General features: G+C 38.9%; 1 protein-coding gene across 2 annotated transcripts in view; it reads left to right on the top strand.

Annotated features, from left to right (window-relative positions):
- LOC145768917 (uncharacterized) overlaps positions 1-12,684 on the top strand; it is a 74,141-nt gene that overhangs the window by 46,714 nt on the left and 14,743 nt on the right. For both annotated transcript variants that reach the window (XM_082580522.1, XM_082580526.1), the window contains 8 exons: positions 6,830-7,050; positions 7,860-8,022; positions 8,591-8,772; positions 9,294-9,441; positions 9,905-10,120; positions 10,924-11,038; positions 11,806-11,913; positions 12,262-12,472. In XM_082580522.1, coding sequence (XP_082436648.1) covers positions 6,830-7,050; positions 7,860-8,022; positions 8,591-8,772; positions 9,294-9,441; positions 9,905-10,120; positions 10,924-11,038; positions 11,806-11,913; positions 12,262-12,472 — 1,364 coding nt within the window. The remainder of the gene's footprint in view (positions 1-6,829; positions 7,051-7,859; positions 8,023-8,590; positions 8,773-9,293; positions 9,442-9,904; positions 10,121-10,923; positions 11,039-11,805; positions 11,914-12,261; positions 12,473-12,684) is intronic.

Raw genomic sequence — 12,684 nt, 5'->3', positions numbered from 1 at the left:
GGCCCACCTCCATTTGAGTGGCCATGTTAACAAACAAAATATGACATTTTGGGCAGAAGCGCAGCCTCATGCGCATGTGCAAGCACCCTTGAGTGTAACAAAAGTCACAGTTTGGTGTGCAATAGGACGTAATGGCATTTTTGATCCCTACTTTTTTGAGAACGACGAGGGATGCCAGGTGACTGTTAACACTGAACGTTACATCAAATTGCTCAGACGACAATTCATTCCAGCAGTAAGCAGTAAGGAGGAGAAGGGGGACCGACTTGAATACAGCTGTATTCCAGCAAGACGGTGCCCCACCGCATTGTTCCAATCGTACCCTTGAGTATCTGCATCAGTACTTTCCTGGGGATCGATTGATTTCAAGGAGGACCAACAACCCCTGGGCCGCCATATTCACCTGATCTTAACCCTCCTGACTACTTCTTCTGGGGATACCTGAAGGATAGAGTCTACCAGGACAATCCTGATACCATTGACAGACTGAAGAAAAACATTAGAAGAGAAATTAGAAGAATTCCAAGGGACATGTTAGGGAGAGTAATAAACAATTTCAATGTGAGAGTGGCAGCGATGATTCAGCAGCGAGGAGCATGGATCGAACATATTATCAAATATTGAAATAACTCAGAAACCAGTTAGTTTTTTCAAAAGTGCTTTTGAGGGCAAAAACTTATAGCTATGACCCATCTCCGGCTGAAAGGATTTTGAAAAATCTTCAGATTTGTAGAAATTATGAACAAACGAAATGTGTCACATTTTTGTGGACCACCCTGTATACTTAATTCATATATTGCTATTTTATTTTATTGATGATGATTGTATTCTTCATTGAGCTGCAGCATGCTGATGAAACGACAATTATTTACAGGTAAATTGATAATGAAACAATGGATTTAACATACTATGACGTCACACAATTACTGGCGGGTTTTGAGGTTTGCTGTCTTGCGCGCTCGGATGCTTACTGCAGAGCTTTTGCTGTTGGGGAATTGAGCTTCTGATCGCTGGAATCGTCTTTTCTATGACGTAGCCCCTCCACGAGTGAGCCCGGCGTTCCAAGCTTTCCAGACACGGAGGGAACCTTCGATTGAGAGGGAAGCCACTTTTCTAGCCACCTCTGCTACCCCACGAGCAGGAACACCCAAGGCCGCCAAAGCCCGAGAGCTCAACGGAGCATAGCTCCCGAGGGAGCCTACGACGAACGGAAGTGACAGGACGTCCCTGCAAGGGCGCTTCCTGTCTTCCAATATGTTTACACATAACTCGCCGTACTTGTCGTGTTTCCTGTCGGCGGCTTTTCGAAGGGAATCCGCGCCGTAGTCGAACGGGCAAGTGACGTCACATACAACCGTGACACCGTCAGGGCGTTGCAGGACAATGTCAGAGCGCAGATCAGCACCGCCCGCTTCCACGTGTTGTGGACCCGTACTATCTATGGTAAGCAAGGGTTGCCATTCGGCAGGTACATGCTTCACGATCACCCACAATACTGAATTGTACCGTTCCGTGACAACAGGCATCACGGTAGGGCAGTGGTTCAATATATGAGGGAGAGTCTCTTCCTCTTTCTCACACGCGCGACATATGGCAGGCTTATATGGGTGGCCGTGGCTTGGTTTTGATTTCAAGGGAAGTAGGTTTAGGCGGGCTTTATAAGCAAATGCACGGTTCGCATTTGCTTATAAAGGAGCTCCGGTCGCCGAGTCCAAGAATTCGAAAATCCGGACAGACAGTGGGCACTGACCGTCTTGCCTTGGTCAGGTTTGGATTCCCACTGTCTCCTCCACCACAAGTCATTGTGTTGGTGGAGGGTCGGAACCACTTTTTTTTTAGGGGAGGGGTGATTTTGGAGCTCCCCGCGGTCAACTCGAGACCGCCATCCGGGCGTGCGGACCAACGTACATTTAGACGACGGGTAGCCGCCGGGACGCGGCCCCACAAGTTTCGCCTGTTGGGCATGGTCGAGAACGGGCACCTTCAGGTGGGGGGGGGGGGGGTCCTTATTCAAGTAACTGGCTAGCTGGCACGGGGTAGGATCTGGAGTGCCGAACCTCAGACTGGCACAACGCCTAAGCTGCCCGAACGCGATGGCAGAGACACGGTCGTCAGGAGACGTCAGCATCTTGAAGGCCTGGGCTATCGAAAGTGTGTCGCTTTCGCGACACAGATTCAACACACCAAAGCCCCCCAATGCAGGCTTACAGTAAAAGAAAGTGCTGCACGCCCACCTGGGAAGACGCCACGCCACGCCACCTTCAAACACTGCAATACCAGTCGATCGAGCTTCAGAAGCTCATACTGTCTGAAGCGCCGAACTCGCAGATGGTATGACGCGGACGGAAGAATGTGACACTTATATATATAACTAAAACTCTATCGAAAAGTAGATGTATTTCTGAAGTATTGGAATGCTTTTGAAGCGATATGTTGTATGTGTTTTCCAACCTGCTTTAATTATTCACTGTTTGATAGAAAACTTATAGCTGGGAAAATGTGTTCTAATCTGAGAGGCTGCTGTTCATCTTGCGCGTCAATTGTGCCTCTATTATTTTCAACTATCATGTGCACTGTCACGATTTCTTTCTATCTCTTACCAGGAAAAAGACTTGGAAAGGTTCAATGACGTAGTTTAATGGGTTAAACCGAAAAGCAGTCAATTAAATGTCGAATAATTCTATTAGTGAAATGATAATCTGACTTCTTGAAGAACTTTAACGAACGGCTTCTCAAATAACTCTAATTTCTGCATCAACTACCAATCCACAACTCATAGCACAACTCTCATAATCAACTCATAATAATCATCATAATAATAATCTCAGAATCTCAGAATAAACATTACACAAACTACACCACTATTTATAGTTGGCTGTTCAGTCCAATAACTTCGAGAAGATTACATCATAAAGAACCATCGTTCGGTCACGTAGCATTTAAATGTCAACAAGCAGAAGCTTATAGAAGGTCACGTCCGCAAGAAGATTCTTACATAATAACGATTTCGCAATCGGACATTTACTGATAAACAACCTTATGACGTCATGATAAACGACGCTCAGAAATCATGAAAAACAACAGAACCTTCTAGATTTGCATGCTTACAGATGATTCTAGAAATACGTTACATAATACAAATTTCTCAATCAGAGGTTACTTCAGGTCATAACCGATAATAACACAACGCACCAGAATTCCACAATGAAAATAGCACATTCGTTGAAGATACAAAGCAAGCCATCGCGAGGCATTTGCACCTTGATTGTGACATACGCCCCCCCTTAGAATATTGTTGCAAACAATATAACAACACAATCAATACAAAACACACCATAAAACAATTAATTACTCAATAATCAGTTCTCATAAGTCTATCGTTGCATGATCTACCAACGATAGCTTTTCTCAAAACAATAGTCACGTTTTCTGCGAAAGTTTCCAACGTCCTCAGCAACTTCAGTGCATCGGCGAGCAAGATGACCCATCTTCTTACATCGGAAACACCTCCTCTCCGGACAGTCCTTGGCTAGATGACCTTCTTTATGACAATTGTAGCAAGCCTTTTCATCAAAAGGGCAGCTCTTGGCTATGTGTCCAATCTCTCCACATCGGTAGCAGTGGTTGTCACGGCAACGTCTGTTTTCTGAATGTCCGCCGTCAGCAACGCACTCCCTGGCGAAGTGTCCGCGTCTACCGCATCTATAGCAAACTCCAAATGGTCGTCGCCTGCCTCTTCTCCTCGGTTCTTCGCGCTCATTGTATCCGTCATCGTGAGATCGTTGCTGATTATCTGCAGAACAATCTCGAGCAAAGTGACCATTCTTGCCACAAGAATAACAAGTAACTTCAGAATTTCTCTCAATAACATTTCCGATTATAAGATCAACTAAAGGGTTTTGTAAACATAACGCTTTCACAGTCCCACTACAATACGGAGTTTCGATATATATCATCGCTAACGGTCCTTGGATTGAAGTGGTATCTATCCTTGTCACATGGCCAGTTTTTCCCGTTAACTGATTGTCTTTAACCAAATCTCTCCTCACTATTATACCAGTAGAACCAGAATCACGTAAAACTTTTACCTTTTTGTCTCCAACTTTTCCATCCACTACTGGCAGGTGATCTTCAGGTATTATTTTTCCGCAAACATCTTCATCCGGATTCTCCTCGTCAAGCGTGGGTTCAGGAATCATTAACGCACAACCGCATCGATAAACGTCCGTGTCTTCATCTTTTCTAGACTGATTGGATCGGGACAACGACTTGTCCTTGCATTCCTTCGCTTCGTGTCCTTGCCTATTGCAACGATTGCACCACTTCCTCGATTCCTGATGATTTCTGTTAGTCTTCTTCCGGCAGTTAACAGATTTATGACCTAAGCCATTACAATTAAAACAACGTACTTCTCTTGGAACCGCACCTCCTTTAAAATTATTTGTTTGCTCCTCGTCATTATCGCATGACAACGTTTCTTCAGTCGACAACTTCTCATCATGAGCAACTAAGTACTGTTCTGCCACACTGGCTATTTCTTCTAGATTCTTTGGACTTCTCTCCATTAAATAAACAGACAGATCTTTTGAACATGAATCTGTGAATTGTTCCTTAACTATAAGGTTTGCCAATCCGTCCAATGATTGTTCGGCCCCCGAAAGTTCAAACCATTTTAACAAAAGGTTTCTCAACCGTTCAATAAATTGACCTGGACTTTCGTGTCGTTCAGGCTTTGCCTCACGGAATCTTTGACGGTATCCATGCTCGGTAAAATTGTATCGCTTTAACAGAGCTAACTTCAATCTGTCGTAATTCATGGCCTCTTCTTGCGAAAGTCTTGAATATACATCAAGAGCTTGTCCCGATAATAACATGCTTAGCTGGGTAGCCCACGTCGACTTCTCCAATTTGGCTATTGTAGCATATCTTTCAAATCTTAACAAATAACTATCCAACTCATCTTTTTCTTCAACAAATGATGGCAAATCTGGACGTCTAACTTGCGCCACAATAACATCTCGAGCATTATCATTAGTAGAATTAGATCGCTCACCAATGTCCAGCTTTTGTCTTTCTAATTCAAGTTTTAACTTTTCCAATTCATATTGCGCTCTTCTTTCTTCAGCTTCTGCTTCGCGCTGCGCTTGTTTCTCTTCAGCTTCTCGTTGAGCTTGTTTTTCTTCAGCTTCAGCTTCGCGCTGCGCCCGCTTCTCCTCTGCTTCGCGTTGCGCCCGCTTCTCCTCTGCTTCAGCTTCAAGTTGTGCTCGCTTTTCCTCAGCTTCAAGTTGTGCAGCTTCAGCCTCACGCTGTGCTCGTTTTTCTTCAGCTTCAAGTTCTGCTTTCCTTATTTCACGAGCAGCTCTTCTATCTTCTCTTTCGTCAGCTTCTCGCTGAGCTTTCTGGTCCATTATCTTGTGATACTCTTCCATCACAAACTGAGACTTCTCATTACCAGTCAGCCCCATTCGTTCAGCCATGCTCCCTAAGTCTTCAATCATCTCATGTTTGACAGTATCCGCCATCTTGACATTAATTTATTATTCTTTCAATAAATCTTCGGTATTCTTCGGTTTTTCTTTTTCGGTTATTCCCGGACGAGCCCCCAGAATGTCACGATTTCTTTCTATCTCTTACCAGGAAAAAGACTTGGAAAGGTTCAATGACGTAGTTTAATGGGTTAAACCGAAAAGCAGTCAATTAAATGTCGAATAATTCTATTAGTGAAATGATAATCTGACTTCTTGAAGAACTTTAACGAACGGCTTCTCAAATAACTCTAATTTCTGCATCAACTACCAATCCACAACTCATAGCACAACTCTCATAATCAACTCATAATAATCATCATAATAATAATCTCAGAATCTCAGAATAAACATTACACAAACTACACCACTATTTATAGTTGGCTGTTCAGTCCAATAACTTCGAGAAGATTACATCATAAAGAACCATCGTTCGGTCACGTAGCATTTAAATGTCAACAAGCAGAAGCTTATAGAAGGTCACGTCCGCAAGAAGATTCTTACATAATAACGATTTCGCAATCGGACATTTACTGATAAACAACCTTATGACGTCATGATAAATGACGCTCAGAAATCATGAAAAACAACAGAACCTTCTAGATTTGCATGCTTACAGATGATTCTAGAAATACGTTACATAATACAAATTTCTCAATCAGAGGTTACTTCAGGTCATAACCGATAATAACACAACGCACCAGAATTCCACAATGAAAATAGCACATTCGTTGAAGATACAAAGCAAGCCATCGCGAGGCATTTGCACCTTGATTGTGACATGCACTTATTCAAACCAACGGATAGTTTAGTAGGTTTAACTAAAGTCACCTTTTTGTCAGAAACAAAATTGTCATCTTAAATTCATGACATTTAAAAATAACTTAACTTATGACTGCAGTGAATTCAAATCTCCAACTCATTCTGTAAAAGTCAGAATAAACCTACCTGAAGTGTTAAACGTTAAAAAAATTCAAGTTATCAATAATCGTCTACACAAAACAAAGCTTGCCATAACTGCTATCGCGCTTTGCCGAATTGTAGTATTTCACCAAAGTTTATTAATAGATTGAAATGGCAAGCTTTGCAAATGAATTGCACCCCTCTTTGTTATACATTTCACTGCAAATAAAGGTACAAAAGATTATTGTGAAACTAATCTACATTTTATTAGTGATTTGGTGTTAGATGTATTGTCTCAGATTTCATAGAATTTATACATACGAAGGCGATTAGTGATTCAATATTTTATATTTCTTGGTTGTTTGGTTTGGTAAACGTTATTTTGTTTCTTTATTATGCAGTCATTTGTGGAAGAACTTTTCATCTGACAAATCCCGTGGATAACTATTATTACTATGGTTCAACTTCCACCAGCATTCCAAATTTCCCTTACCAATTCTGGGCCAATAGCAATGAAAACCTTCACTTTTCCTGTGATTACTCTTTCACTGCTGAAGAAGGAAATAAAGTCAACATGCAAGTGAACCCTTACTACGGTTATTCTTGCTGTTGGTACCTTGAGGTTCGTATCAATTGATCCAACAAAACAATCATAGCTAGAGTTAAAACTTCATATTGTTGATGAATAGACATCTGGTTCTGACTTTATTTCTTTGCTTCAATGTTTCAATTACCTTATAGGTTACACCAACTTTACAAAAAATAAATTAAGTGTTATAAAGTTTGCTGATTAGGAGGTAATAGGTAAAATTTGCCAAATAAAGATGTAAAAACAATAAACTATTTTTTAAAACATGAAACACATTATAGAATATTAAAAAGTGTTAACAAAAAAATGATCACAAAAACATTGCAATTGTCTTTCACTGACCAATCGGGAAAGAAGATTAGAAAGCTGTTAAATCCCCAAAAACTAAATTGCCATAAAAGTCTGCAAGCAAAATATAGCTTTTGCTATAAACGTTCGAAATGTTATCAAGATATAGCTTGCGATGCTTTAAGAAAAAAATTTGATAAATGTTACTTAGCAATTGCAAGTAGACTACAAGCTGAATTGAAAAAGGCAAAATTTTTCTTTATGTTTGATAACTTTTGTTAACTATTGTCTCTTTACAAAGTGTCGAATAGTTGTTTTGTATTTGAGATAGGAAATAAACTTTATTTAAACTTTTAACGTTTAACTTTAATTTAAATTTTTCAACTTTTATTTTATGAAGCAGGTGCTCAATTTTAATTACACTTGGCAGCAATTGAAGAATAAAAAAAAAAATATTTCTACATTGTTTTTGATCATTTATTTTTTCGATAGTATACTGATAGTATTGTCACCGCAACGTTTGGTCTTTAGCAAGAACATTTAATTTACTGTAGGTTTTTGATGGAAACACTAAAATTGGGTATCACGGCCACAACGCCATCAGCACGTCGTACATCTCCAGTGAAAGATCAATGAAGATCGTTTATCACAATAACGGAACTGTTGGGAGCTCATCCAACTACTTTGGTAGTAAAGCGTACGCTTATGCTTCGCAATGTGAGTTTCTGCGATAAGAAAATATAAAGATGTTAGTTTTACAAAACGCAGTATCTAATGTCGGCATTCCTTTCTAAATGTTATGCTCAAGAAATTATGAATGTAGCCTTGATGATGTCCAACTACCTGACAATTGTATTAAAGCAATTTTTAACTCCGCAATGAGATATTCATGTTTATTCACAGAATATTTCTTTGTAGATTTTTTAACTACTAATTGAATCATCATCAACATCCGTTCAAACGATTTCGACTCTCGGTCACGCTATGAATTTTCTCCCTTTATAGCTCGCAATTCCTCATAACCACCTTTATCTTTTCTATGTCCATCCCTTTTGTCATTCGTATTAATTTGATACGTTCTTACTATTTCCTTGATCTGATGTATACTTTTACTAACGATCAAACTTCAAACTTTCAAACAGGAAATTTTTGTATTTAAATTTCTTTCGTTTTTTTTTTCTGGCACAGTTAAACTACTTTTTTCAATGACTAATTTACCGCACGCAGAAAGGTTGGCTTAAATCCTAAATTGAGCGTTTAACCTATGATCTGTTGTATTGGATAGTCGCACCCGAATGCGGTCACGTGCGAACAGCTGACACAACCCGTCAAACAATCACATCACCTGGGTATCCGAGTATTTACAAAAACAATGTTAAGTGTCTGTGGGTGATCAACGTCCCGGATCAGCAGGTTCTTCGCTTTACTATTGACTTTCTCGATCTTGCTGATGGAGACAGTTTGGAGGTTGGTCTTCTGACGGAGTCAATAGTTTATATTTATTTTTCATAGTTGATTTTAAATGAAAGCTAGTTATTACCTTTAGTTGGTTTAGTGCGAGTCGGCTGCATACCCGAGTGGTGAGCCTTGGAAGGCCAATCGAAAGGGCGCCGGTTCGACACCACTCAAGAGCACGCCACTGTGTCTTTGGCAGGACACTAGACATGCCTGAAGGTGGACACGAAGATTGGCTTCCTTGTCTTCCCGTCCACTTAATCTAAATCTTCAACCACCGGATGTAAGCCTGGATACGACAAACAAAATCTTTAGTGCTATCCTTCCACTGTTGCAGAACTTACATTCTGTTGGTTGAAATCTAATGCCAATCACATACTAATTGAGTTCCTATAAAGGAATAAAAGTGGCTTGGAGTTGCCTTTTTTGATATAAAATAAGGTATATGCACACTTGCATAACAACATAGGACAAACGTTATTGATGGTGGTTGTTATGCTAGAAGTAAAGATAAGTTTAATGTTGTTTGCTAGATCAATGATGCTGGTAAAAAGCAAAATCTCTACAGTGGGTTGATTTCAATTCCAAGGAGCCTTATCTTCGATTCGTCTTCTGTTCGAATTCAGTTTCTCTCCGATTCGTATAACTCAAGAAAAGGGTTTACAGCCACTTATGTTTTGGGTATGGCTGCTTCGATATATAAGAATTATGCCGAAGTCTGTAGTGTGTGATTTTATATAAAAAATAGGCTACGTAGTTGAAGAAAAGAATGGTAGACTCTCTTGCTCTGTAATTTCTCTATTAATGAACTTTTTTGAAAACTTTGTCATAACTGATATTTTTGCTGTTTAAATAAGATTTTAGTCTATAACTTCTAACTAGAAAAGTTTTTTTTTTGTTGATTCTTTTAGATTTTCCAATGAAGCAGCAGTAGGCTAGTTGTGTAAATCGGATGGCTTTTATCAACCAAAATTCGATGACGAATTTTTGAGAAACGAAATTATAGATTGCATTATACTTTTAGAATTTTTTCAAATTATCATATGATATGATGATAAGGCAGTTTGTTTGTATGACATAACTTCTGAATTACTACGCTTTTTTTATTTTTGGTGCAAATAAAACAACCATCAAATTGTTGCAGACCAAAGTCCATGCAGTTCTGGGCCGTGTCAAAATGATGGGACGTGTCTAGTCGATGATGATACGTTTCGCTGCCTTTGTCCAGAGCGTTTCAGTGGAAGCATGTGCGAAACATTTGTCTCTCCGTGTGATGAGAACCCCTGCTTGAATGGTGGCACATGCGTAGACACTTCAACTGGATCACTGTTCGAATGCCTCTGCGTTGAGGGGTTTGCAGGTGCACTTTGTCACATTCTACCGTATTTGTAGTTTCTCTTAATTACTTATTGTGGAGTAGTACATAGGAATAGTGGAGTAGTAGTAGATACGAATTTAAGTAGTAGATACAAATTTAAGTAGTATTTACGTTTTAGCTCAGAACTTGGCGCAATTAAATAAATTCAAGCGAGAATCAAAAATATAGTCCGATAATTATTTTAATTTTAAAATGGGCTCAAAATTTATTTTTAAGCAAAAATTCAATGAACGAGGTAAATTAAATACAAAATAAATCAAAAGTCTACAATAAAAGTCATTTTGGTATTATTATAACTTACAGTATAATGTATGTCAAACGCTAGACCAGATTCGACACAAACTTAAAACCAAAGTGATAATTTGATGTTGGATACAATCATCTTTCAGCATAGAGGCAGATAACGCCCACTAGAGTAGACGACCATAAACGACCATTGCAAACAAGCATCATCGATGCAGCTTAAATGTTAACAACACAATATTTTTGTGTGTAGTTGGTCTGATTTATTCTAAAGGTAAACAATTGGATTTTTTTTAACGAAAATAAGAAGTAAAATTATACTCCATCTACAAATTTACATTTTTGTAATCGTTTTTATCTTTTATTTTATGAGTTTAATTGTGAGCAGCTTGAGAGTCAACAGATTATGAAACATAATTGTGATGCTGACAATAATAACGAAGAAAGTTTCAATGCTTCTCTTACGTAACTTGAGAACAAATTTTTATCGATGAAGTGACATTTTTAGTATATGGTCATATGATGATTATGTATTGTCAAAGGCAATCTGTGCTTTGGCAAAGTCAATGAATGTTTTCCAAACAATCCATGCGCCGAATACGCCAACTGCACGGATGCAGAACAAGGTTACAACTGCACATGTATGGATGGTTACAGGTAAAGTGGAGTGTTGGTATATTCAGCTATTTCCAGATAAAACAATACGAAAATGATTTTTGTTAACAATTAGATTGATTAATTTTCTCATTATCCTCAGACTGGGAAAGCTTCTTTGAGAGCTAAATCCTGGCAGTTTTGCATACTTGCAGAGGCTTTGGAACCACTGTTGCAGGCCCGGTCCCCGAGATTGACAGAGTGAAGTTTCTGATTGTTAAAAGTCTTGTTGCCAGGGAATTATTCCATCCGTAAGTGCCGCTGAATGGAGAGCAGTCCTTAGAATGCGTTGCTCAAGCGCACCCTCCGAGAGTCGAAGCAGTGCTGTTTGAACTTGAAGCTTTTTCGTTCACAAAATCACGAGCTAACCAGCTGAGCTATCGGGGCGGACATTTAATAGTCCATAAAATGACAATTAAACAGTACTTTGACTGGAGGATCTTTTTTGCAGTTTTAGTCACTTGTGTTTCCGGCTAATTGAACGACATGAGTATTTATCCGACAAATTACAAATGTTTTAATCAGAATTCACTAAGAATAAGTAGCAATGTTTTTCCAAAAAAAACTTTACACATGACTTTTGAAGATAGATAAAAAATCTTCTTGCGGTTTTGTTTTTCAACAGTGCAAGTTTATTAGGTGGAAAACTGGATGTGTTAACAACAAATCATTGTTGCTGAAGAAAGTTACTTTAAGCTTCAACACTTGGTTCTAGCAAAGATGTAGTTGATAAAATATGCACAACTTACTGAACTTCACTACATCTGCAGAGGTGATGGCAATGAAAAATGCTACAAAATCATCATCTTGCCTTATGGGATTGATGTTGGAGACACCCTACTGGATGTGAGCGATGACGCCGCTTCCGAGCGATTATGGTTTGTTTCACTATAATACTTTTTATACAATTAGAAAACACTTTTTGTGTATTGTAGTTATGTACAAGCAATTGTGACGTTTAATTTAAAAAGTCTTTTAGTTGAAATGAAAATAAATCAGTATTACTAACACCTAACATAATGAAGGATAATGCTATATGAACTTCTGGTCATTTAAAATAAATTTTGTTAGAAATTGTGCTCAATGTGCAATTGTACATAGCCTACATTGTACAATGGGTGTATATAGACTAATTAGTTGTTTATTGTAGAATATCTTACTTTGTTTTGTTTACTTTGTGAAGCTTACAAACTTGTAGTTTCTGTAACGCCTTCAATTGATTTTAGGATTGACTATGAAGTAGCGATGGGTTCGAGATCCTTTTCGACGTTTCGAGTGACATCAAACGGGTTGATCACTCTTGGGTGGTCATTTTATTTCAGAGGTGCTTTGCATCACCCTCCTGCTAACGGGTTTGCTGATCATATCGCTCTCATAGCCCCATTTTGGGACGACTTTCACCCAGACCCATCTAACGATGGCAGAGTGTATTACCAAGTGAGTCAAAAGCACTGGTTAAACGAAAACACTCTTCAATGTTTTTTAATTACGGAGAGGTGAAGTCAACATGTGCAAGAACTTACGCTGGCCTTCATTACTCGATTAATAAATACCAGAGTTCATGAATTAAAAAGCAACAAAATTAAGTACCTATGATCCAATTTTCAGCCTGTGCGATTGTGCCATGTAGTTTAAAAAAGAGCTCAATG

The sequence above is a fragment of the Aplidium turbinatum genome, chromosome 1, assembly GCF_918807975.1.
Source record: "Aplidium turbinatum chromosome 1, kaAplTurb1.1, whole genome shotgun sequence".
Taxonomy (NCBI): Eukaryota; Metazoa; Chordata; class Ascidiacea; order Aplousobranchia; family Polyclinidae; genus Aplidium; species Aplidium turbinatum.
This window is presented reverse-complemented; position numbering and strand designations above follow the sequence as displayed.